The 26401-nt window shown below is 43.1% G+C and overlaps 1 protein-coding gene across 1 annotated transcript in view; it reads right to left on the reverse strand.

Moving 5' to 3' along the window:
* Positions 1–21125: 21125 nt before the first annotated feature.
* The window catches only part of C1H12orf42 (chromosome 1 C12orf42 homolog), a 253372-nt gene continuing 248096 nt past the window's right edge, over positions 21126–26401 (reverse strand). The window contains exon 16 of the mRNA XM_048831554.2: positions 21126–22646. Coding sequence (XP_048687511.2) covers positions 22416–22646 — 231 coding nt within the window. The 3' untranslated portion in view covers positions 21126–22415. The remainder of the gene's footprint in view (positions 22647–26401) is intronic.

Here is a 26401-nt window from a genome sequence, read left to right on the forward strand (position 1 = left end):
CAGTCTGCTGATCAGGGCAGTTCATACAACCACTTGGCCAAACTCACAAAAGTCAAAATCAGTCTTAAAATAATGAAGCAATCTCTCATATAAAAAGGGTCCACAATGTAAGGCATTTCCAAAGACTGCTTCACCCAATATTTCCCCCACCCCGCAGCCCAGTATTCAATATGAAGTTATAGAAGGGAATAGGGATGGAAAGAAAAGAAGTGTGTGTGGGGGGGGGGGGGGGGAGGGAGTTGAGACTTTTTAATTGCAATTGTTTGGGTTGCTGCTCCAAGGTAAATGACAAGAAATGGAAAAACACCCCCAACACACATATTTCAACTAAAGCAAACGCTTGGGGTTATTTTTCCCCTGTGTCTGTTTGAAGCGTATTCTCCTGAGTTGACAAGCACGTGTTTTGGAGACCATTGAAAAGTTTCTGCCATAAATAGAGGAGGCAGCTTGGCTTAAGTGTTGCTAGGGAATACCTGGCAACAAGCAACAATAGCCCTTTTAGAGAGCCCAGGGCAAACAGTGAGCGTGGTAATGGGGTGGGCCTTGAAGGAGGCTCCTTGCCCAAAGCCCCTCCACTCACACTGAGCCCTCAGCACTGGGCTGTGTTCCGGAAATTCCCTGCACAAAGCCCCCTATTCAATAGGAGGTGGGCCAATGCATGTGCTTTTTTGAGGGGGGGGCGCTGATGAGGGAGGGTGCTTTCTTGCCAAAAAAAAAAAATCCAAACTTTTTTTTTTTTTTGCAAAGTCTCAGAGAGGCACAGAAAGTGCTAAGTTTGTAAAAGAAGCTGAAAAGGTTCAGAAAAGGAGCATAAAGGAGCCAGGGAATGCCCCGTGAATTTTGAACAGAGAGCAGAAAAGGGACCCTAAAAAGCAATTAGTGATGCTGCTTGTCACTGAAGAGGGAGCATGAAGGGGGGTGGGGGAGATGCAAGAGGAAGAGGGCAGCTCCAATCATTTAGTAAAGTAGTAGAGAGAGAGGCAGAGGCAGAGAGAGCAAGAGATTGACGCCTTCTGGAATTTTTATAGTGAAAGAGGACACACAAATAGCAATGCACAGTGACTAAGAACTGGAGGAATTGTTGAATCTTGAACCTGGAGGCACATGCCAAACTGGGGGGCTCAGCTTCATCAACACCCCCCCCACACACACACACCTCCCCAGTGCATTTCTGCAAAGCTTGTGAAGCAACTAGACCAGACAAGGTTTCAACTGCTTTCCTTCTCAGCCTCTCTCTCTTCTGCCTACCCTCTAGATTGCAAACCCAGTGACTGGGCTGTTCGGTGAAGTGTGGGTGTGTGTGGAGGGACAGGGAGGGAAGGGGAATATAGAAAATGCCCTCCCAATAAAACCTTCATTTCAGTTTCCACTTCTTCTCCCAACATGTCACCCAATTTCGTGAGTCATACATAAAATAGAATTTGGCCATACAGTCTTTGTGAAAAATAATATAATACGGCCTACTCATTAGCTTGAGAGTTGTAAAAATATAGCTGTCTAGATTGGGACTGAATAGCTATCACCTTAATGGATTGTCAGAAATCTGCTGGCAGCGGAAGGAGGTCAGACAGTCCTCCTCTATCTTTTGTTCTAGACATCATTTAAGATCAGCCGTAGTTCATTAGAATTGGACAGTAATATTCTTAATCCCGCAGTGCGGAGGCCCCAGACACACATCTAGCCTGGGTCATCAGTGGTTTAGCTTTTGCTGCTTCGATCCTGATGGATTGTACATTTGTGAACAGTCTGATTTATGTTTCACAGAGTGACAAAAAACTTTTAATGAATGAATTTTTTTGTGAAAAATATTGAATTGCTACAAACAAAAGTAACCACTAAAGGGGGAGGGAAGCAGCTCATATTTACAGAATGCATCCTTGTGTTATTGCTGCTTTACAGAGAGAGAGGAAGGAAGCTGCAGGCATTAGCATTATGTCTTGGAGACCTGCGTGTAAGTCCCTGCTCTGTCACAGACTTCTTGTGTGACCTTGGGCAAGGCACTTGCCTCTCTGGCCTCAAGTTCCCATCTGTCAAAGAGGCATAAAAATCCATTCCTATCTCACAGGGGTTTTGAGAGGATAAATCCATTAAAGATTATGAGATGCTCAAATACTACAGTGGCCGTATAGGGAAATAAAATAGATAGATTAACTTAATTATGGCTTCCTAAAAGATGACTTGAACTTTGGTTTCTAACCTCAAAGACACCTCATCTAAATTACAACCTTGAAATAGTCTTGTAAACCATACCATATTCCAGTGTGCCCTACTAGCTAGCACTTCAGACTGGGAGTCAAGGAAGCTGGGTTCTAGTTCAGGCTCTGCCATGTCAGTGCTCTGGGCCTCAGTTTCCCCATCTGTAAAATGGGGATAATGATAGTGCCAACCTTCATAAAGAATTTTGAGATCTACTGATGAAAAGTGCTCTACAAGAGCTTGCGATTAGTATTATAATATGGAGACACCATATTATATTTTCCTTGGAGCAGATTGTGGCTGTTTATGTAGCTGCACAGAATGGTAATGGGATTAAGACACACTTCTTATCTCTGCACAGCCTTCCAGGACTTTAGGTCCAGTCCTTTAGGGGTAAATAAATGCTACCTGATGCCCCTAATGCAGGACAAATTGTACCAGCACAATCTAGCCCTCTCTAATATATCCTCAATAATGGGTAAAGAAATGTAAAAGAATATTGTATTGAATTGATGATCTGAGAGCAGAACTGGATCATTTTATGGGCTTTCCCATAACTAATCAGAACTTCACATATCTCACTGCTGATCACTTAGTGACAAAGGTAAAATACTTTAACCTTCTGGGAGGTTACACTAGTTTTTATGACTGAGATTTTCAGAGTTTGAGTGAGTTGTGCACTCAGCTGCCTTAGGTTCCTTTGAAAATCCCAGGCTAAATAATTAGCTAGCTACTTATTTTTTTGCAAAAAATTGAGCTAGACGCCTTTTTCCTGAAGAAATAGACTAGCACTCCTTTTTTTAAAAAAAATGCAATAAGAAGGTGGTAAATATACTCAAGTGAATGTAAAAACATTGAAGGATCACAACCAAAAGGCCAGAAAAGTGATCAGAAAAATACATGCCAGAATCTCAGCTAGTGTAAATCATTAGTGCTGCTTAGTTAATGAAGCCATAACTTACACCAGCTCTCAAAGAGCTGCAGCTTGAGAATCATGGAGCCATAAAAGGCCAAGCCTCATAGAATCATAGAAATGTAGGGCTGGAAGGGACCTTGAGAGGTCGTCAAGTTGTGCACCCACCTGATAGTAATTTATTTGAGATAACAGTTCCCTAGTTTGCTTATGAGACTATCCTGTGGAATTGTGTCAAAAGCCGTACTAAAATCAAGACATGTCATGTGTACTGTTCCCCAGCATCCACTAGGCCAGTAACCCTGTCAGAGGAGGAAATAAGGGTGTTGTGGCATGATTTGTTCTTGACAAATCCATTCTGGCCAGTCTTTATATCCTTAATATCCTCTAGGTGCTTACAAATTCATTGTTTTAATAGTGTGTTCCAGTATCTTTCCAAGTATTGAAGTTAGGCTGACTGGTATACAATTCCCACAGTCCTCTTTGTTCCCCTTTTTAAAGATAGGTGCTACATTTGCCCTTTTCCCATCCTCTGGGACCTCACCCATCCTCCATGAGTTCTCAAAGATACTTGCTAACAATTCCAAGATTGCTTCCGCTAGTTTCTTAAGTACCCTGGGATCAGGCCCTGCCAACTTGAATACATCTAACTTATCCAAATATTCTTTAACCTGTTCTTTCCATATTTTGTCTTGTGTCTCTTCCCCCTTGTTAATATTGTGTTGAATACCTAGTCACCATTAACCTTTTTAGTGAAGACTGAAGCAAAATAGGCAAACTCCTCAGCCTTCTTGATGCCATTAGTTATTATGTCTCCTTCCCCATTATGTAGAGGACCTACACTTTCCTTCATCTTTCTCTTGCTCCTAATGTATTTAAAGAACCTCTTCCTATTCCCCTTCAGTTACAGCCATGCAAACCCACCTGTATCAATAAGGTTGGGTGAGTGCAAGTGAGAAAAGATTTGGCCTCCAGTGGGTAAAACACAGAAATTCACTGGAGTGAGTAAAAGGATTATAAAACCTTTCCATAAATTCAAGGTAATTGCCTTGACTTGTGTCTCTCATTGTATCAGGTCGGGGGCAGAAGGTCAAGTCAACCATAACAGACAAACTGGTATCATTTCCCTTATGCTTAGCATAGAAAGTGAGACTTCTCTCATCAACTTTACTAGTTAATAAGGAGCATTGTTTGGATTAGTCAGATTCCTCACATTCCAATCTTGTACACTGTCTGCTTCAAAATTGCATACAGTTGTAATACTCTGAAATGTTTAGTAGCGTATTTTCAGTGCTGATTGCACTAAAGTAAATATAGAATTCCAATTAACACTAATGGAAATAGGGTGTCAAATCTGAAAATAAGCCACATTCTCCTTTCAATTACACCAGTGCAACCCTCATTAACTAAGAGCAGAATCTGATCCACAGAGTTCAGTGAAATGGTACTGGCATGACCTAGATCAGACTTTGTCCTTTTTCATGTGAACAGAGTGGAATAAAAAATGTTTGGTTTAAGATTTACTGTAAAAAAGAAGCTATCATAGAACAGAGAGGATTTTTAAAAAAAATTAATCAAAGAGGGTTGTGCTGGGTTCTAATCCAATGTCCACTGAAGTCAATGGAAAGACTCGCTGGACTTGAATGAATTTTGAACCAGATCCCGAATTCAGAATAAAAGTGGTGGGGTAGAGTCTCTGTTCCTACCCATTCCATGTATGCCACTCAGGCAGTGCAAAGGGAGCCAACACTTCCTGTGACTCCTCTACTGGGTACATCTTGGGTGTAGGGGAGTCCTCAGCAGGCAGAGTGCCCCTGCACCTGACTCCTCTGTCTCCTTCCCCACAGAGCTTGGTTCAGGGGTATATCCCTGGGTAGAATGGTGTGGGGTGAGGGAATAGCCAGTACAATGTGCTCCTGCTGTCCTCCAGTGGCAAATGGTCCCTAAGGGGCTATTAGCCAGCTGGTGAAATTAGAGCAGCCGGTCAGCTGCTCTAACTTGTGTTAGGACTGGGGCAGAGAATCAGGGAGCCTTAATGAACCCCCTGGCAGTCTCCCTGAGAGCAGCAGAGAATCTTCCTCTATGTCCATAAATGTAAGACATCAAGAAGACAACTCTAAGCTGTCACACTGTCGTATGAATAACAGGTGTATGTTTCGGGTTGTGGAGAGCACTGTAATTAAGACAGAGAAGGAAGCTTAGACCAGTTTGCTATTATTTGTTTACAGTTTGTACAGATCATTACTTCAACTTTCTGTGTATATATATTCTTCTAAGTTCTTTTAATCTTAAAAAATGGTTAAATAGGTCTCTTAAAAATCATACTTTCAGTACCATAGACAGCACACTGTACAGTAAATTTATTCAATTACCTTAGTTCCACAGGGGGAAAGTGAAAATATTATGGCAGAACAATAAATCTATCCATTCTGGGGCAGTACCCATATGACTGGAGAATAACTAATACTGTATCTATATTTAAGAAGCAGGAAAAAACGATCCAGGCAATACAAGTATGCAAGACTTCAGAACAAATTGTGATGGAAAGAATAATTAAATTCATGGAAGCAAACGATAATGGGGATGTAATGCAATGTGGGATTACCAAGGGTAGACCATGCCAGACTAATCTGATTTCCTTCATTGAGAAAATAACTGATTTTTTAGTTAAGGGAAGTGTAGTAGATCTAAAGCATTTGACATGGTGTCACATGGGAAATTACTAGTTAAATTAGAGAAAATGGGGATCAGTACAAGAATGATAAGGTGGATAAGGAACTGGCTAAAGGGGAGAAGGCAACACCTTGTGCTGAATGAATTATCAGACTGGAAGGAGGTTACTACTGGAGTCTCAGAGTCTTAGAATTTAAGGCTAGAAGAGAGCACGAGATCTTCCAGTCTGACCTCCTGCATATCATAGGCCATCATCACCACCCAGCACTTGCACACTACACCCAACAATGGAAATTATACCATAGTATCAGCCCAAAGGAGACTAGACTATGATATACCACAGACAGAGAATAGGAGGGACCAATGTGCACCAGTACCCAAGGCCCCTGAAATGTCAGGGAAATGATTAAGTGAGATATACCCAGATGATCCTGGCAGGTGACCCAGATGCTGCAGAGAAAGGCAAAAAAAAAAGAACTCCAACCCCAAACCAAAACCAAGGTCACTGCAAATCTGACCTTCAGGAAAATTTCTTCCCAACCCCACATATGGAGATCAGTTAGACCCTGAGCATGTCAGCAAGAACCAGCCAGCCAAACACCTGAGTGCAAAGGTTGCTGATAAAAATATTGAAATAAGTATTGAAATATATTGAATAAGTTTGGTCCCAAGACTGATCCATGAGGAACTTCGCTAGTTACCTCTTTCCAGTCTGATAATCCCCCCTACAGCAAGCACAATCCCTTGCCTTCTCCCTTTTTGCCAATTCCTTATCCTCCTTACAGTGCTTGTGCTGATCCTCATCTTCCTTAATTGAACTAATATTTTCCTATTTGATACTGCATCAAATGCTTTACTGAAGTCCAGGTGTATTAGGTCTACTGCACTTCCCTTACCTAAAAATCAGTTATTTTCTCAAAATAAATAGATCTACCTTTAGTAAAACCATGTTGCATTAAATCTCCTTCACCATTTACCATTATGAATTTAATTCTTCTTTCCTTCATATTTTACCCTAAAACCTTACCTACTACCTAATAGGTCTGTAATTGCCCAGATTACCTTTTTTCCCTTTCCTAAATACAGGTATGACATCAGCTATTCTCCAGTCAGATGGGTTCTTACCCCCCTCCTCTCCCCAATAAATAGATTTATTAAAAATCCTTGCTATTGGACTAGCAATCTCAAGTGCCAGTTCTTTTAATATTCTGGGATGCCAGTTATCTGGTCCCTCTGATTTGGGTTATTCTCTAAAGTGCCACAAGTACTCCTTTTCTAAGTGCTTTAAGATTTTCTTCCGTCTCCGATGTGATCATTTCCATTTCTAGACACTCATTTCCATCAGTCATACTGCCTTCATGCACATCTTTCATATTATCATCGATATTGAAAACCGAGGCAAAGTATTCATTTTAATTTTTGCGCCAGACCTAGATTATCTTTAATCTCTTTCCCATCCTCACTGTATAGTGGCCCAATCTCATCCTTCCTTGGTCTCTTTTTATTTATAAAACTAAAAAACATCTTATTATTTATTTTAATTTCCTTGGCAAGAACTAATTCAGCTTGACTTTTAGTAATTCTCACTTTATTCCTACATTTTCTAACCCCCATGATGTAGTGTTCTTTGCTGATCAATCTCTTTTTCCATGCCCTCTACCCTCTCTGCTTACTCCTAGTAACCTTTTTGAGGTGATTATTCATCCAGCTGGGTCCCTACAAGATTTTTATCCTTGGGTGGGATGCAAATATAGTTTTTTCTATAGTTGATATGAACAAATTCAAAGACTCCTCCATATTTAAGTCCCCCAGCTCTTCAGTCCAGCTGACTTCTTTAACTAGTTCCCTTAATTTCCCAAAGGCTGCCCTTTGGAAATCAACAACAATGGTCTATGACTTGGTTTTGATTATTCTTCCATTTAAATTAAATGGAGTCAACTTGTGATCACTCTCCCCAGGACAGCATTCTGTGCTGCTTCATCACAGCTGCAGCAGAGGCTAGTGCCAGGGTCAGGGTTACTACCCCATTTCCAGTAGCGATATCCATCGATAGCAAAGCCATCGTACAGGGAACTGGTAAGACCTCATTTGCAATACTGTGTACAATTACGGTCACCTATGTTCAAGAAAGATTTATTTAAACTGGAATGGGTACAGAGAAGAGCTACGAGGATGATTAAGGGAATGAAGGGCCTATCTTATGAGAGGAGACTGGATAATTTGATTTGTGTAGTCTTGCAGAAAGAAGGGTGAGAGGAGATATAGTTGCTCTCTATAAATACATTAAGGGGATAAATAACAGGGAGGGTGAAGAGCTATTTAAGCTAATGGACAATGCTAGGACTAGAGCAAATGGGTATAAACTGGGCATGAACAAATTCAGGCTGGAAATTAGAAAGTTTCGAACCATCATAGAAATGAGGTTCTGGAACAGCTACCGAGTAGAATTTGACACTAGTTCCATCAGAGTTAAGATGCAAGCAAGTTTCTGATTTTAAAGCCAATTTTCAGATTCATACCCACACACCCACCCTCTCTCTGAAATAAAAGAGCCCTCCAATTTTTTTATCACATGAATACTTTCTGATTGCAGTTCTAGTAGTTCTGTTTGAAGCACACTGAAATGTTTGTTGTAACATGACAAAAAATTGCTTGAGAAATGTTATAGATACAATAATTTCCATCTAAAAATACACCATGCATAACCCCTGCTGTTCCCTTTTCGTCTTGCTTCAGATTAAGGCACTTTATAATGCCCTGAAATAGATAGTTAGGAAAATTATTTAGAAAATATTCTTATAACTAGGAACAGTGAGAGAGAAGAGGCTCATTTCTATAATGTACAAAAGGTCAGAAAGTAATAAACCTTCAACTCACCCCACACACCTCGCTGCATGGGAAAGAGACCTCAACATCTCTAAATCAGAAGACAACTGGAAAAAAATAAACTCTGATATTCATTCTAGGAAATGTTAGCAAAGACCTCATTTTGTACTTCCCAGCTAACTCTGCAATATAAGACCAGAGGCCAGACCCTTTCAGTGGCTCTGGTGGTGAACCAGGCCTGAAGGCTAGTGTAATGGGCTAGTTTGGGTTCCCACTACCGTAAGTGAGACAGATATACAAGTTCTAATCCCCTCCCCTCACTTTGCAGCCCATGGTGAAAGGGATGAGGTCAAGGAAAAAGACCTGAATGGAGGGCTGCTGCAATCTCCAGTTTGCATGCTATTACCCATCTCTTGGGGGCCATTACCAGCTGGCACCAGTTAGAGCAGCCTGAAGGCTGCCCTAGTTTATGCTGATGGTCAAACCAGCCCCAGGATTGCAGGGGGATAAAGGCAATGTAAGGCTACCCCCTTTGTTGCCTGTGTTGAGTTCTGCTCAGCTAGATTTGAGTATTGGGGCCCTTCTGGCTAATGAGCAGAGCGCACTACGGAACTTGTATGTAAAGTGGGCAGAGGTGACTGGGGTTGCTGTGACAGGGAGCGTGCACCAAGGTGGGGGATTTTAAGCCCTTGTAATGAAAGTGCCCAAGAGCCAAACTCATCTGTGGAGAAATCTAGTAGAAATAAGCTAACAACATCCCAAATAAAAACACATAAGTGAATACGAGGCACGCTGTCCTTGGACAGAACAGGGAGCCCTCCTTTCCCTTTCTCCACCTGCAAAGAACTGTAGTTCAGATCTCCAGTTGGCTGAATAACACTAGTAATTACACTGCAATCAACCGCAGAGCAGGGTGTCACTGGGAGGCATTTGGCAGTGTGCAAGGGGCCCTGTGAGCTTGAAAGCCCTGCACCTGAGCAGCATTAAACTGAGAGAAAGTTTGAATTATGATCAGAATTTTGTGGCTCAGATTTGAACCAAGTTTAATATCTTTGGAGTCCATTGTATTAAAAACGAAATGATTTATGTGTTGTGAGATTGTATGTAGCTTCTCCAGAAGGGGTGTGCTAACAGTTAGCAGTCGTTTGAAGCTTTGCCCAGGAGAAGAGACCCATTGTTTGGCTGATTACCCCCACAGCTGCCCATCCCCTGCCCAGCAATTAATTCTGCCCAATTCAATCCTGTCCCTGCAGTTCCCACATCAGTTCTGCCTCCACCTCGTCCCCGCAGACTCCACTCAGTTCAGCCCCAATTCAGTGCCCCTCCCCAGCTTCACCTCAGCGTTTCCTGGTGTTCTTCACCTCCTCTCCCAGGCCTGGCAGGCTGCGGTGAGGTCCCCTCCTTGCTTCCAGGCTGGGGGACAGCTCTAGGAGCTTTTCTCCCCGCTCTGTTCCCTCCCAGGCTGGGCAGAAAGACAGTTTCTGGCAGAGCTTGAACTAGAACTCATGCCTCCTGAGGCAGTCAAGGATCTTGCCCACAAGACCACCCTTCCTCTCCCCAGATTCTGGTTTGTGTGACATCTTTGTTGCGCTGTTTCAAACGGAAATGAATGTGCACCAGTTTTCTTCAAGCAGCTTTCTTGTGATCTGATATTTTCTCACAGGGTTTTAAACTTCTTTACACATACCACAACGTTGTGTCTTGAAAGATGTAATACGAAAATATGCAGTCACATGGCTTTGTGACTGGACTTTAATTTCAAACCTTTACGGATATGGTATGACGCTTAGGGCTAGATCACAGAGTTCCTGGGAGCCCTGAGTAAGAGGATTACACAGCTCCAGGAGCACAACAAGGAATGAACTGTGAGACAGTCACTGTCAGGTCCCTGACTCCTCTTTGCATCTGGAGGAAATGAGATAAACCATGGAGCAGCCTCCTGCTCCCTCCATATTGGCTGGCACATTGGGGTGGAGGGTGGCGTCCAGGTTCCATCCCTGTCTGCCCACATGCACAAGCAGAGTAGTGTCCCTGCACAGCCAGCTGCAGCCCAGAAGGCAAGAAGCCTGTGCAAAGGAGAAATGAAGCATCTTATGACCCCTCAGGCACCTGTGCAGGTCACCATTTGGTCCTTACTTAGTAAATATATTCCTGTTCTAATGAATTGGTGTTATAGTTCACGTGTAGAGACTGTGATGAACCCCTGACTAGGCTACCGTGCACCTTAGAGGTTAATCTGTATAACCATACCTCCTTTTTTCAACAGCTTCTTTGGTTGTCTCTCTCCCCAGGGCAGCTGGGTGGCTGCAATTTGTGGCGATCATTACCAGGCAGAAGTCGAGACCGAGGAGTGTGGAGATCTAAGAGGGTGGGTCACAGTGTTGCCAAAGAAAAGCTCTTTCCAGCCAAAGACATTTGGCCTCAGAATCTGGCTACAAAAGAATACACGTAAGAAAGCTTTTCCTGTGCACTACCAAAACACACATGGAAAGTGAACCCTATTAGAATCAATACCCAATAAAGGAATAAGAGAAACTTCTAGTCATAAAATGTACGAGAAGAAAAATATAACTGTAGATAGAGCCCTGTGAAACTAATACACAGATGGGCAGAGATGGGGGTGAAAACTAATAGTGGTAAAAGAAAAAGAAAAACTTTAGTGCATTGAACACCATATCTTTAATAGTCTGCCACGCTACTTCTTCCTTTTTTGGAGTAATTTAGATAATAAAAAAGGCCGTCTTGGTGACCTAGATATACCATAGTAGAGTATTCAAAAACACAGTTTCAAACCCCACTCACAATTAAGGGTGAACTCTTCTTTGATTTTAGCACTCCATTTGGAAGAGAGGTCTGGTCATAATTAGGCGCTCACAGCCATCCACCAGTGTGCCTCTGTAGGAAAATAACTGTCTTTGTTCAATTATGAATCTGCATTTTCATGTGACTCTTCACTGAGTATTCTGAATGGCGAATGCTTTCTGATTAAGACAGCTAGCCCTCTCAAATGTCAAGAAAAAGGATGAATAGTAAATCTGAACCACTAATTCCCTTTGCAGGGCTTAACACATTCTGACAGAGTAAGATGGCTGTCTTATATACAAGTACTATGGGCTCATCATTTATTTAAGTGGGCAAAAATACCCCTTTTCTATCTAAGTACATTATTGAGATTCAAGCCCCACCTCTCTCTCAAAAAATTGCAGGAGATTATTCTGCAATTATATTAGACAGTCTTACTCATCAGTCATCATTTTGTATGAGCTTACCAACTCATCTTCAGTAAGAGTCTCCAAGTGGTGATCAATTGTTATGGGACACATATTCCAGCTCTAATTCTTGATGTACATAATAGAAAATAAAGGAGAATGAGAGGAGCCCACTATTACTGGAAATAGCCAAGCGTCAAAGACACAAACAGGAAAGACCCTTATGCCTCAGTATGACGGTCACATTACATTATATGCATCCGATGAAGTGAGCTGTAGCTCACGAAAGCTTATGCTCAAATAAATTTGTTTGTCTCTAAGGTGCCACAAGTCCTTCTTTTCTTTTTGCGAATACAGACTAACACGTCTGCTACTCTGAAACCTGACATTACATTTAGACTTGGTACAACTTAAATTTAGTTTTTACAATTTTGCCAGGGAATATAGCTGTTTATTATTTACGCTTTTTAAAATATTTTTATCAATTTGAATTTTTACAGTTGTGGGAAATTTGGGCAGGTCAGACAATTATTTAATGACAGTAGATGCTGAGATTCAAAAGGCTAAAGCTTTATAAATCATTGAAACACAAGTTGTCAGCATCACATGTCAAAATATACAAGGTAAATATCAGTCAATCAGCAAATCATACCTGTTTTTACTATTCATTTGCTAGTTCGTTTGTAACAAGACCAACTAAGAAGTCTAAATCATTGGATTTTGACTCTAAATTCTCAAGCAGCATTTTTCTAACTCTGCCAATCTGTAAATTTCAATTATTATCGATGAAAATATAATTTCATTGGCTTGTGTGTATACAAAGAAATCAATGTTTACCAACATTCCCCCTCCCCTCACCCAATCTAATCCTTCCAAACCTAATTATATTCAAAGTTAGTTAATAAAGAGGGTCAATATTGTTCAAATGAAACATTTTTTTAACTGAAAAATGGCAGGTTTTTTTAAATGATTTTTTTTTGTGAAAAATTGATGACGTTCACATGGTTGGGGCATTTTGTGAAAAATAGCATGTCTTTTTCCAATATTTTGGCAACGTTTTTATTGAAAATTTTTATTTGGCAAAGTCTGAGGTTTCGATAAACAAAGTTTGTCCATAGCCATTCCAATAACATTTTGTGCAGCTAAAAACTATTGCAGAAATACAAATAAGGGTGCCCTGTTTCAATCACTTCCAAACAAAAACATGTTTGAATTGTTTTGTGAACTTTTGGATTTTTCAACCAGTGCTGATATTTAGATATGGACGTAACTAATGTTTCTTTGGAAGCTCATAATGGAAACTGATTCTCTTTAATGGACTATGGATCAGGCCCTCAGAGCAGAGAGAGGAAGAGCACACATCAGGGTTCAGAGTGATGTGCGATAGCCCAGACCACTATTCCAGCTTTTTGATAGCCCCCATCAGCTTCTTCAGCATTTAAATTAAGGATCTGACTCTGTTCTCCCTTGTACAACAGTGGAATTTACAAGTCTGTGGAGTTCCGCCTGATTTACACCAATCTTTAAGGAGGCTCAAACCCTAGATTGTGATGTTGTCTTATATTCCCCAGAGTCTGCAGATAGTTTTGAATAATTCATTTTTAAAAGCATGTCATTATATGTGTACCCTAAATACACGTGCTGTGTCAAAAATCTCCCTTCAGTGCATCCTGCTAAGCTCTAACAAAACTTTTCATTTTGGAAACACTAGACAGGTTATTGTAAATCACCGCCTTTGAAGACGTAAGTTAATGCCTTCCCTTTGCTAAGCACATTTGTAAAGCTACACGCAGACATTTTCCAGAGCCTTGAACAATTTAGTCTCACGGCAAGAAGAAAAATGATTTGCTTAAACACCTGTACGGAAAGTGATATCTAATCTTTTGTAGTCACTACTGGAGAGCGCTCAGGTCAATCAACAGTCAATAGAAGGTGGTGGTAACTCTTATTTTATATTTTATTTTACAGTCAAGGCTGAGTATTTGTTTTTGAAAGATTGGAGGGGTTGGTTGGCAGTGCCAGGGAACCGGATTCTTTTTATCTACATGCTTGATATGATGAGGAGGCAGGTGCAAAGCAAGCTTTCCAATACTGTCTGCAGCAATAATCCCCATCTTAGCCTAGACTAACCACCTGCTCTTGAGGCACAGAGATAATTCAGTCACCAAGTTAGTTCAGTCCTAAGTATCTCCTGAGTAAAGACTGATAAATGAGCCAAATTACAGCGTGATTAGGGGTTGTGTCAATACATCAATATTTGATCACTAACAGTGGCCCCTGCTTGGTTCTCCCCAGGACATGGAGTTAAACTTTAAATAGCCTAAACAGATTAATATACCTGTAATTTATGCAGGCTCTGTTCCAAATTTCATTGAAGTCAACAGATAATTTTCCAATAGCCTTTGGACCAGCCCCAAGTTACCCACCTTCTTATTTAAAATATTACTAGAATTTGGACTTTCTAAAGTTTGGTAGATTTTTGTTCTTGTATGTTAGCCTACAGTTTGAAACCTTAATCCAGATTTTGATACCTCAGGCACTATGCAGCTGGTTATTTTCACGACAGAATTATTCATTTTCACAGTAAAATAGTTGCACTCTGTTTAAAAATACTTCCACGCTGAAGCCTGTCAGCTCCACAGTGTTTAACTGGGCTGCTTAAAGATGTTGCAAGCAAAAAATGCAGAGGGGTGCAAAAATGAAAGCTTCCTTTCTTAGAATGGATCTGTACTGCCTTAAATAAAGCTTTACTAAAAGGATGGAACAAGATTTTGCTTCATTTCTTATTTTCTCTAAATTGCTTTACCTATCCCTAATTAATACAAATTGACCACATGGGGCCACCATTCCTTTAGATTCCACCACCTCCGTAGGTAACCTATTCCAGTGCTTCACCACCCTCCTAGGGAAATAGTTTCCTAATATCCAACCTAGACCTCCCACACTGCAACTTGAGACCATTGCTCCTTGTTCTGTCATCTGCCACCACTGAGAACAGCTGAGCTCCATCCTCTTTGGAACCCTCCTTCAGGTAGTTGAAGGCTGCTATCAAATCTCCCTTCACTCTTCTCTTCTGCAGACTAAATAACCCCAGGTCCCTCAGCCTCTCCTCATAAATCATGTGCCCCAACCCCCTAATCATTTTCATCATTTCATGGGCCGTCTGCTGGACTCTCTTCAATTTGTCCACATCCCTTCTGTAATGGGGAGACCAAAACTGGACGCAATACTCCAGGTGTGGCCTCACAAGTGCCGAATAGAGGGGAATAATCACTTGCCTCGATCTGCTGGCAATGTTCCTACTAATACAGCCCAATATGCCATCCTTCTTCTTGGCAACGAGGGCACACTGCTGATTCATATCCAGTTTTTCATCCACTGTAATCCCCAGTCCTTTTCTGCAGAACTGCTGCTTAGCCAGTCGGTCCCCAGCCTGTAGAGGTGCATGGGATTCTTCCTTTCTAAGTGCAAGACCCTGCACTTGTCCTTGTTGAACCTCATCAGATTTCTTTTGGCCCAATCCTCCAACTTATCTAAATTACTCTGGACTCTATCCCTACCCTCCAGTGTATCTATCTCTCCCACCAGCTTTGTGACATCTGCGAACTTGCGGAGGGTGCAATTAATCCCATCATCCAGATCATTGATAAAGATGTTGAACAAAACCGATCCCAGGACCGACCCCTGGGGCACTCCGCTTGATACCAGCTGCCAACTAGACATGAAGCCATTGATTATTACCTGTTGAGCCCAACAATCTAACCAGCTTTCTATCCACCTTCTAGTCCATTCATCCAATCCATACTTTTTTATCTTGCTGGCAAGAATACTGTGGGACACCATATCAAAAGCTTTGCTAAAGTCAAGATATATCACATCCACCATTTTTCCCATATCCACAGAGCCAGTTATCTCATCATAGAAGGCAATCAGGTTGGTCAGGTATGACCTGCCCTTGGTAAATCCATCAGCCAAATCCGTCAGCACCCTTGGATGCATTAGATCTGGACCCATGGACTTGTGCACGTCCAGCTTTTCTAAATAGTCCTTAACCTGTTCTTTCACCACTGAAGGCTGCTCCCCTCCTCCCGATACTGTGTTGCCCAGTGCAGCAGTCTGGGAGCTGCCCTTGTCTGTGAAGACCAAGGCAAAAAAAGCATTGAGTACTTCAGCTTTTTCCACATCATCTGTCACTAGGTTGCCTCCCCCATTCAGTAAGGGTCCCACACTTTCCCTGACCTTCTTCTTGTTGCTAACATACCTGTAGAAACCCTTCTTGTTACTCTTAACATCTCTTGCTAGCTGCAACTCCAATTGTGTCTTGGCCTTCCTGATTACACCCCTGCATGTTCTAGCAATATTTTTATACTCCTCCCTAGTCATCTGTCTAAATTTCCATTTCTTGTAAGCTTCCTTTTTGAGTTTAAGCTTACTGAAGATTTCACTGTTAAGCCAAGCTGGTTGCCTGCCATATTTGCTATTCTTTCTGCACTTCGGGATGGTTTGTCCCTCTAACCTCAATAAGTCTTCTTTAAAATACAGCCAGCTATCCTGGACTCCTTGCCCCCTCATATTAGCTTCCCAGAAGATCCTTCCCATCAGTTCCCTAAGGGAGTCTAAGCCTGCTTTTCTGAAGTCCAGGGTCTGTATTTTGCTACTCTCATTTCTTCCTTTTGTGAAGATCCTGAACTCAACCATCTCATGGTCACTGCTGCCTGCAAGCTTGTGTCTGCAAGGCTCCAACATCCTTGAGAAATTCCTTTAACTCCCTTAAAAATACAATTTTGTTTATGGTTTTTATATGACTTTTGCTTATGAAAAGTCACAGATGTACACCACTGGAAAGTGAAGTACTCTATTTGTCCAGAGACTGGGTCCAGAGGTTCTCTCTAGTATTCATCTGATTTGAAGAGTAGCTTTTTGTCAGCAGAACTTGGGGACCCTTCTCCACCATCCCATGTCTCCAGTCCAACACATTGCCCCAACAGAGACAGGGAATTCCATCAAGTCACTGTGCCCCACAGTCAAATTATAAAAGTCCAAGTTAAAAGAAGCATCTGTCTCGATAACTCCCATGCAAACATATGGCATTCCTAGTCACCATCCTTTATTATTTGCATTACAGTAGCACCTAGGGACTCTAAATGAGAGTGGAGACACGTTGTGTTAGCTGTGGTACAGACACACACAGTAATAGACAATTGTGGAACTAAGAAAGGAAATATTATCATCTCCAGCTGCTTTAATGGAGCTGGTAGATTTCTCTGTCACCTGAGGGGAAAAGAGAAGGTGAATAAAAGGGAGAGGGGTAAGGAGGAAAGTGAATCAGCTTCCGGGCCTATTTGCTGATGGCTTATTTCAACTAAGCACTGATCCTTCAATAAACTTGTGGTGGCAGAGGGGAAAACATTTCCATGAGCCAAGAGCACTAACATTCCCTGGCAGAGCCTGGCTTTGTCTTGCTTGGTGCTATCCCTCTCCATTTGATTGTAACATCAGGATCTATTCTTCTGAGCAACTCCGATGCATATTTTGCAGGGGTTCCACTGAGAATATTGAAGAGCCTCTTTGCTGCAAGGGCAACACTGATGACTACAGGAAGACTGATTAGAAGAGGGTTTCTGTTTCTACCAGCCTTGTTAGCCTGCAGGGGGACATGCCGTGTGTCAATACACTGTATGTGTATTGTCTCCCCTCTTACTACCTGCCGGGTCAAAATCATTCAGCAAGCTGTATGCATATAATTATGGATAGGGTGCTCATCACCATACAGCAGTGCTGGAACCTGGAGCAGATTTGAGGTCCATTCTACAGCTCTTCCATAAAATTGGTGAGCCGCTACTTTGAAGACGATATCTCAAGCATTTCTGATTAAACACATTGCTATTATTAAGCAGAAGTTAAGAAGCAAGGAAAGTTATCTGAGGCCACTTTTGCAACAATTCCCGTACAAACTAAAATAAGGCATTGCCAATTCTGCTGCATCCTTCAGGGAAGCAGCATACCCCACTGCAAATTAAAACACAAAGAACTAGAGTGCCACACATCTACTCCAGCATCAACTCAGCAAGCACAGACTAGTTCCATAAAGTCTTTGGCAGTGGCTCCCAGCTGGACTGTTCCAAAGACTTCAGGAAGCTGGGACTGACCATGTAGGCTGCTATCTCCCGCCCCTAGAAGATACTGCTGGGATCTTAGCTATCTTGCAGTCATGGGGAGCAGCCAGGAGTCACTGCCGGAGGCTGCAGAGGTCAGAGACTGGCTAAGGGGGCTCCTGCCCTTTCCTCCAGGAGACCTTGCCATAAGCCACTTTTCTATCGGGGGAGGGTAGAAAGAGCAGCACAGAGTCCCTGCTAGAAACTACTGGAGACAGGGGGTAGTATGTTGGGCCCCTGCTGGGAGCCACACACCCCTCCAATGGAATGAAGGGACAGGCTGTAGACATATTCGGCCAGTTTGTACTTTTTTCTTTTTAGTCCCAGGCTGAAGTGGAAGCTATATTGGATGGGCAGGAGGAGGAGATGGCACCAGAAGTTGGCTGAAGAATGTAGATAGAGGGGAAAAAAGAGGTTGGTATGTGGAAATTAAAAAATAGGGCAAGGGGAGGAGTGCAACTAGCAGGCCTGGTTGCAAAATGGTCTTATTTGAGAACAATTTTTTTCAGGAAAAATTGCCATCAGGGTTGAATTTTTTGTTTTTTTGCAAAAATATTCCTGCCTCTTTAATATATTTGATTTTTTTCATCAAAATATCATCAAAAATCATTACCAAATTTTATTTAACCCAACCATTTTTTCAGTAAGTGAAAAATGTTGATGACCATTTTGATGACACTGTTGATAACTTTTTAACTGGAAAAAAAAAGTGCAGAGAAAATGTTGACAAAAAGAACAACAAAAACAGGGAGAGGGCCTCTTTTGAGCACTTCAGAATGCAAACAACTTTGATATTTTTCATGTAGGCTTCCATGTTTTGAACCAGCTCTAGAAACTAGTAAGCTCTGTGCTTTTGACGTTTTGCATATTTGTTGTTTGGCTGGGTACTTTTTCTCTCTCTGGGCTTGGCTACATAGAGAGTTACCAGGTGGCAAACTGGGGTGTAAGTCTGTAGCACATTAGCCTTCTGCACACTGGCTGGATGTGTGGACCCTATTCCCACACACTAAATTTTTTGTCATGTGTTTTGATCTTCTCCAGTTTGTAACAACAATAAATCAAAACGCACTACAGATCTTTTTTTTAATGCGTGGTAACAGGGCCCACATGGCCAGTGCCATGGCCAGAAGACTAGTGTGCTGGAGATTTAGACCCCAGCTTGCCACACACTAACTCTCCATGTAGACAAACTCCCTGTTTCTATATGTCTTTCTTTTCTATGCAGATTGTAAGTTCTTTGGGGGCAGGGACCGTCTTTCACTTTCTTTATACAACACTTAGGCCTCACTCCTGTCTGGGACCTCTAGGCAATACTGTAATATAAATAAGAAGGATAATGTTCAAGTGTATGAACAGTCCATAGTTGGAAGACCATAGATGTCTAGGAGTTCACCACACTGAAGCTGTCACTCATATCCTTCTGCAGACAGAACAGATAAATTAGGCCATACATATTTTAGCATTTTCAAAGGCAAAAAACACACACAGAGAACTGAACAACTAAAATGAAACAGGTTTCAGAGTAGCAGCCCTGTTAGTCTGTATTTGCAAAAGAAAAGGAGTACTTGTGGCACCTTAGAGACTAACAAATTTATTTGAGCATAAGCCACAAGTACTCCTTTTCTTTTGTAAAATGAAACAGGTACAGTTGTGTAATGCTGGATTTATTTCAATACACTGTAACAAAGCTTCTCACAAAGTGCTCTGGACTGAATTGCCAGGTGAATTAGTATCATATTTAAATACTGCATGCCTATGATTTATATAAACAGCTGTTATACTCATTAGAAACAAATCTGCTCAACTGGAAGGTATTAACTGTTTCTAAATTGCACAAATAACGTTTACTTGGAATTTGATTCAGTTACATGCTTTTGAATGTCAGTCCACTATCCGTAATCTAATAAGCCCTACCCACAGTTTACAATGATGCAATAAAATATTGATTTAACTGTTTTCACATTGAATTGATCAACCGAACATATAATTAAGTCATCCTATAACTTTCCCTTAGTGCAAGTGCATTATCTTATTATTACTTAAACAGTCTAGATATGTATTTAAAGCCTAAATCAATGAGGATTGCGAATCTCAGGCATGTTTCAAGGCAATAATTATACCAAACTACTGTATGCATTTACTGGATTCTGATTAAGGCTTGGCAGACACTCACAAAAATATGTGTAGGGTCTAAATATATATTGCCAGGACCTCAGCTTAGGGTTGCCAGTTGCCAGGCATCCGTTTTTTAACCGGAACGCCCAGTTGAAAAGGGACCCTGGCGGCTCCGGTCAGCACCGCCGACGGGGCTGTTAATAGTCCAATCGGCGGCACAGCAGGGGTCTGGGGCTAAGCCAGGGGTCTGCTTGCCCTGGCTCTTTGCGGCTCCCGGAAGCGGCTGCTAGGTCCTTGCGGCCCCTAGGCGCATAGGCAGCCAAGGAGGCTCCGCATGCTGCCCCCACCCCTAGTGCCAGCTCTGCAGCTCCCATTGGCCAGGAACTGCAACCAATGGGAGCTGTGGGGGTGGTGCCATCAGGCACGAGGGCAGTGCACAGAGATTACCTGGCCGTCATGCACCTAGGGGCTGCACGGACCTTGTGGCCACTTCCTGGGAGCTGTAGTAAGTGCTACCGGGACCCCACACCTCCTCCTGCACCCCAACCCCCTGCCTCAGCTCGGAGTCCCCTCCCGCACCCAAACTCCCTCCTGGAGCCTGCAACCCCCCCAATACCCTGCCCCAGCCTATAGCCTGCTCTTGCACCCTGAACCCCTCATCCTGAGCCCCACCCCAGAGCCCACAGCCCCAGCTGGAGCCCTCACCCCCTCCTGCACTCTGAACCCCTTGGCCCCAGCCTGGAGCCCCCTCCTTCACCCCAAACCACTCATCCCTGGTCCCACCCCAGAGCCTTCACCCCCAGCTGGAGTCCTCAAATCCCGCATCCCAACACCCTGCACCAGCCTAGAGCCCGCTCCCGCACCCTGAACCCCTCATTTCTGGCCCCACTGGAGCCAGCCCAGCCCAGCCCAGAGCCCATACTCTGACCCCGTACCTCAACTCCCTGCCCCAGTCCTAAGCCCCCTCCTTCACCCCAAATCCCTCATCCCTGGCCCCACCCCAGAGCCCATGCCCTCAGCCGAAGCCCTCACCCCCCTCTCGCACCCCACCTACCATGCCGCAGCCCAGTGAGAGTGAGTGAGGGCGGGGGAGAGTGAGCAACGGAGGGAGGGGGGGAGAGTGAGCAAGAATGGGCCTCCGAGAAGGGGTGGGGCAGGGTTGGGTTGTTCTGTTTTGTGTGATTAGAAAGTTGGCTATCCTACCTCAGATGGTACAATACTTTGATTTCCACCAGCTCAGGATTTGGTCCAGAGTGCTTTGCATTAGGTATCTAAGCAAAATCCTTGTGAAAGACCTGTGACTGCTACAAATACACAGTGAAAATCATTGAACATGCCTAACATTAGTAAAACAAAACTCCCCCTGAAGACAAAGCAAAGGTTCCATAGGAGTCTATTGTAAGGTCTTATAGATTGCCACCTATATACACAATTGCTTTTGCCGTATGTGACATCAACATCCCCCATGAGACAACATCCTTGCAAGCCCGCTGGGATCAGCTTTTGTCTGATACAGTTTCTTACTTTTGACTCTTCTAGGCAGATCCACGTTCCGTCACTGGCTGACTACCCTGAACCAGATGCTGTTTATCTCACTTTACCCAATGATAGTTTAACAATGTAATTTCAAAACGTTTGTGATCAGATTGAAAAGGCAAAATTAATCCTTCGTGCTTTCAGCCTATTTCTCACAACACACTAGAAATAACCTGTTCAATAGTTATAGGCCAGTCACAGTAACCAGACTTAAAAGTGCACTGGCTGAGATAAATGGAGAAAAGGGAATTCCTACACGTTACATTAGTATTTTATAATCATTTTAAAAAATATATTATAAAGGCAGATAACGGGTCAGATTTTCAAAAGAGCTCTGGATCCAACTCTTCCCATTCAAGGCACCTACATGAAGTAGCCAGTCTGAGCACAATTGTGGTTGCTGAGACCTTTTGAAAATGTGGCCCCTCATGTATAAAGGGGGCTACAGCATCACAGAAACCCTGACAGTTTAATTGTTGGGAACATTTCCAGGACTGTGGCTCAGCCACTGTCTCTGTGGGTGCCAAATGTACCCTTAAAATTTACATTTACAAATCTCAGTATTTGAGCCTCTATCTGATTTACTCCTGCAAGGACTACTCAGGTGACTGAGGGCTGCAGATTAGGCCTTGCTGTATTTACATGTACTAGTGTATTGACTGGAATTGCAATTTTTGTTTCTGATCTGTTGTTCCTTACCATCACCGCAATCTGTGGTGTCTGCTGGAAAATGGTAAATCAGAAGCCTTCATAAGACATCAGGTTCCCTTCTGCTAGAGTTAAGGTAGTTGGTCAGATTGTTCTCGAATCATCCAGTGGATTGGCAATGACAGAATTGTGGATAAGAACAAAAAGTGGCAGGTAAGTCAAGAAATCAAGAAGATCTAGTTTCTGGATGTGTCGCAGTTCTCTCTGCACGGCTTTCTCATGCTCTTCACTTATCCCTCCAGCCTTCAGCTCTACCAAAAGTTGGTCCACGGTGATGCTGCCGGAGTGAGAGTCAATATTCCACAGAAATAATTGCTAGAAAACAGTAAGGAGGTTATTGTTCTTATTACCAGTTTTCCTTCATTTCCAGCTTATTTTCCTCACTAACAAAGTCAGCTACCTGTCAGACAGTCTGGATGCAATCTTTGGCTCTTGCTCTGTGTAGCTGAGTATGCTGAGAAAGGCAAAGGTGGCTCTAAACCACTTTTTCCCCTCCCTTAATCCTGTGGGCAGCCAATGGCCAAGCTGTCCCCCAGCACAAACGAGAGCAACCATAGGGCTGTTCTAATTTATGCTGACCTAGAATGATCCTCTAGGGGTCATGCTTTGCCAGCTGGAGATGAGCAGAGCAAATTTTTCTCCTGCCCCACTCCCTTCAGCCTACATCACACCCCCTTCCACTATGGAATGTCCCTGCCCTGCCCACAGCAGGACCTGACACGTTGTCTGCATCAGGTGGGGCTGGTGCAAAGTTGGCTCTACTAGCTGTATGCCAACCCAGGAATCTCCCTTGCCACTGCAATCTTTATCGACTGGTAAATACTTAGAAGCATTTTAGAGATGCATAGAGAATCATAACAGTATCTGGGCAATAAGCCACAAATACCTTGGGCAGGTCACATCATCTCTCTGTGCCTCAGTTTTCCCATCTGTAAAATGGTGATAAATGATACTGGGCCTCTTTGTAATGCACTTTTAGCTCTACTGATGAAATGTGATGTCTGAGAGCTCAGTAATAATAATAATACAGTGCTAAAGGAACACTAGAGGCCAGAGTTTCAAAGGGTATGTCTCCATGGCAGCAGGCAGTGAGCCTCCCAACCTGGGTGGACAGACTCATGCTAGCCTGGATTGAGCTAGGACATTAAAAATGTCAGGGTGGACACTGAAGCTTGGGCAGCAGCTCAGGTTCTCAAGCCCACCTAAACCCCAGGGTCTGAGCTTGGCTGGCTAGCCTGGGCCTCCACCAATGCTGCAACACCTACACTGCTATTTTAAACATGTTAGCTTGAGTTAAGCTAGCACAAGTCTGTCAATCCAGGCTGGGAGGCACATGCCCCGCTGTTGTGGAGATGTACCCAAAGGAGGGGCTTCAATCCAGCCACTAGGTTTGTGCCTGAATATTTGCCTGTGCAATTTTTTTGTGGTTGCCCACCTCTAAGTTTGCACATGAAAATTGCATTTGCTTGTGCAAATCAGGTGGTTAGGTATCCCAGCTACTCAATTTATGTGCTTGAAGTTCTGGGTGAAAACTTGGAGGATATATCCAAGGTCAGGCTTAAAGGGTCCACAGCTGTAATGTGATACTGCCAAGCCTCACGGGCCCCGAACCGGCCCAGCCTAAAACTTGTGGGTTTTTTCAATGTGTTGCCCCCATCTAGAAAATATCCGCCCTCCAGAATGAGAGATGCAACTATCTAAACATCCCAGCTGCTGATCTGAGTGACTCATAATAAACCAAGCCAGGACACGGGGTTTGTTCTGAGCAAGTGGAGTTAATGCATGGATACACATTGCACCACCTCTCTGCTCCTCTACCAGCTCTAGTCTTGTGTCCCAGCAGGGGACTGAAATTGATGAGACTGTTGTACTCAAAAAGAGCACAGGATCGCATAGCTAAGCAGGGACAGGCTTAGTCAATACTTGGTCTGACCTTTCACCCATACAGAGTTTGGTCCCTGCAGATTAAGGCTGAGGTCAGCAGTGAAGCTGTATAAGGAAGTTAACACCGCAGGTGCAGAATTGTATTTGAGATGGATTTAAAAAACAAACAAAAGCATTTCATTTTCCATTTCTGCTGTCTGATCGCTCATGCTGGAAGAGTACAGACACAAACACACATCCAAGAAAAACATTAAAGCAAACTGTGCTTGAGTGGGTTTTTTGTTTGTTTGTTTTTTACATTTAAGGTAATATTTTTGCAAAGGGAATCTGAAACTCTTGCAGTCTGCTCTGGACATACATCCTGAGACAATCTGCGTTACATAATGCATGTTCCATAACTCCTGATCACTCCTTCAGAACCATAATGCACTCCTTCAGAGCCAAATACAAGAACATACATATTTATACCATTTTAAAAATACAGATTGGGAAAAATTCATCCCCGATGTTACTCCCTGGAATCACTAGTCTTCTTCTTCTGCACTTCTGTCAGCACTTTGTACTTTCACTGTCTCCATCTGCATTCTGTAGTGGAGCACAAGCCCACTGTGTTGTTCATTATTTGTATTATGGTATCATTTTGGCCCCAACCAAGATCAGAGCTGCCCTGCCCTGCCCTAGGCAAACACATAGTACAAACACATAGTGAGAGACACTCCCTGTCCCAAAGAGCTGAAAAACTAAACAGAGAAGATAAAGACTGGGAGAAAGGAGGGGGTATAAATAGGGAAAGATAGGGAACTGAGGCACAAAGAGATTAAACAATTTGCCTAAGGTCTCCCAGGGAGCCTGTGGCAGAGGCAGGAATTGAACCAACATGTTCTGAGAGCCAGTGCCTTAGCCCCAAGACCATCCTTCCTCTTAAACAGAGTTACTCATGTGAACTGTAATGACTACCCCTCTTCCCCACATAGGTCATCCCTAAGGTTCCAGGGGGCATTTTCAGTACTGCAGCCCTGACCACCACTACCACGTGTGCTAAATAATAACTACAGGCATTATGCCTCAGTTCCATTACTTTTCAAATAAACAGTGACAAACACCTCCTTACAAAACGCATTGGCGAGAAATCCCCAAAAGCTTTCAAGTGGCCCAAGAAATGCTTTCACGTGCAGAACAGCTTGCCGAGAACCCTCTCGCACAAGCACAGTGCAGTTAAAACCTTACCATGCCCAGTGCTTACAAAACAGAGTGCCTGTAGGCTTGCAACGGTATTCCTGCTACCTGGGGAACAAAGAGTGAGCTGTGGTTCAGAGCAGACCACAGAAATGATAATAACAGCCTTCCGTTTGTCAACTGCACTGGCAGAGTATACCAGCAAGCACTCGCATGTGTCATGGCACATCACAGCTGCATGACTTAGCATTGCCTCTTTCTTCTGTAGTGAATGCAGTGCACACTGCAAGGGGAGTTCAACATAGTGATACCTCCATCTCAGTTTCCAAGCAGCTGTGCCTCCATATGCTTTGTTTCAGAGTAGCAGCCATGTTAGTCTGTATTCGCAAAAAGAAAAGGAGTACTTGTGGCACCTTAGAGACTAACCAATTTATTTGAGCATAAGCTTTCGTGAGCTACAGCTCACTTCATCGGATGCATACTGTGGAAAGTGTAGAAGATCTTTTTATACACACAAAGCATGAAAAAATACCTCCCCCCACCCCACTCTCCTGCTGGTCATAGCTTATCTAAAGTGATCACTCTCCTTACAATGTGTATGGTAATCAAGTTGGGCCATTTCCAGCACAAATCCAGGTTTTCTCCCCCCCCCCCCCCCCCCCCCACACACACACACAAAGCCACTCTCCTGCTGGTAATAGCTTATCTAAAGTGACCACTCTCCTTACAATGTGTATGATAATCAAGGTGGGCCATTTCCAGCACAAATCCAGGGTTTAACAAGAACGTCGGGGGGGGGGGGGGGGGGGGGGGGGGGGGTTAGGAAAAAACAAGGGGAAATAGGTTACGTTGCATAATGACTTAGCCACTCCCAGTCTCTATTCAAGCCTAAGTTAATTGTATCCAATTTGCAAATGAATTCCAATTCAACAGTTTCTCGCTGGAGTCTGGATTTGAAGTTTTTTTGTTGTAATATCGCAACTTTCATGTCTGTAATCGCGTGACCAGAG

Source organism: Caretta caretta, chromosome 1 (genome assembly GCF_965140235.1).
Source record: "Caretta caretta isolate rCarCar2 chromosome 1, rCarCar1.hap1, whole genome shotgun sequence".
NCBI classification, from domain to species: Eukaryota; Metazoa; Chordata; order Testudines; family Cheloniidae; genus Caretta; species Caretta caretta.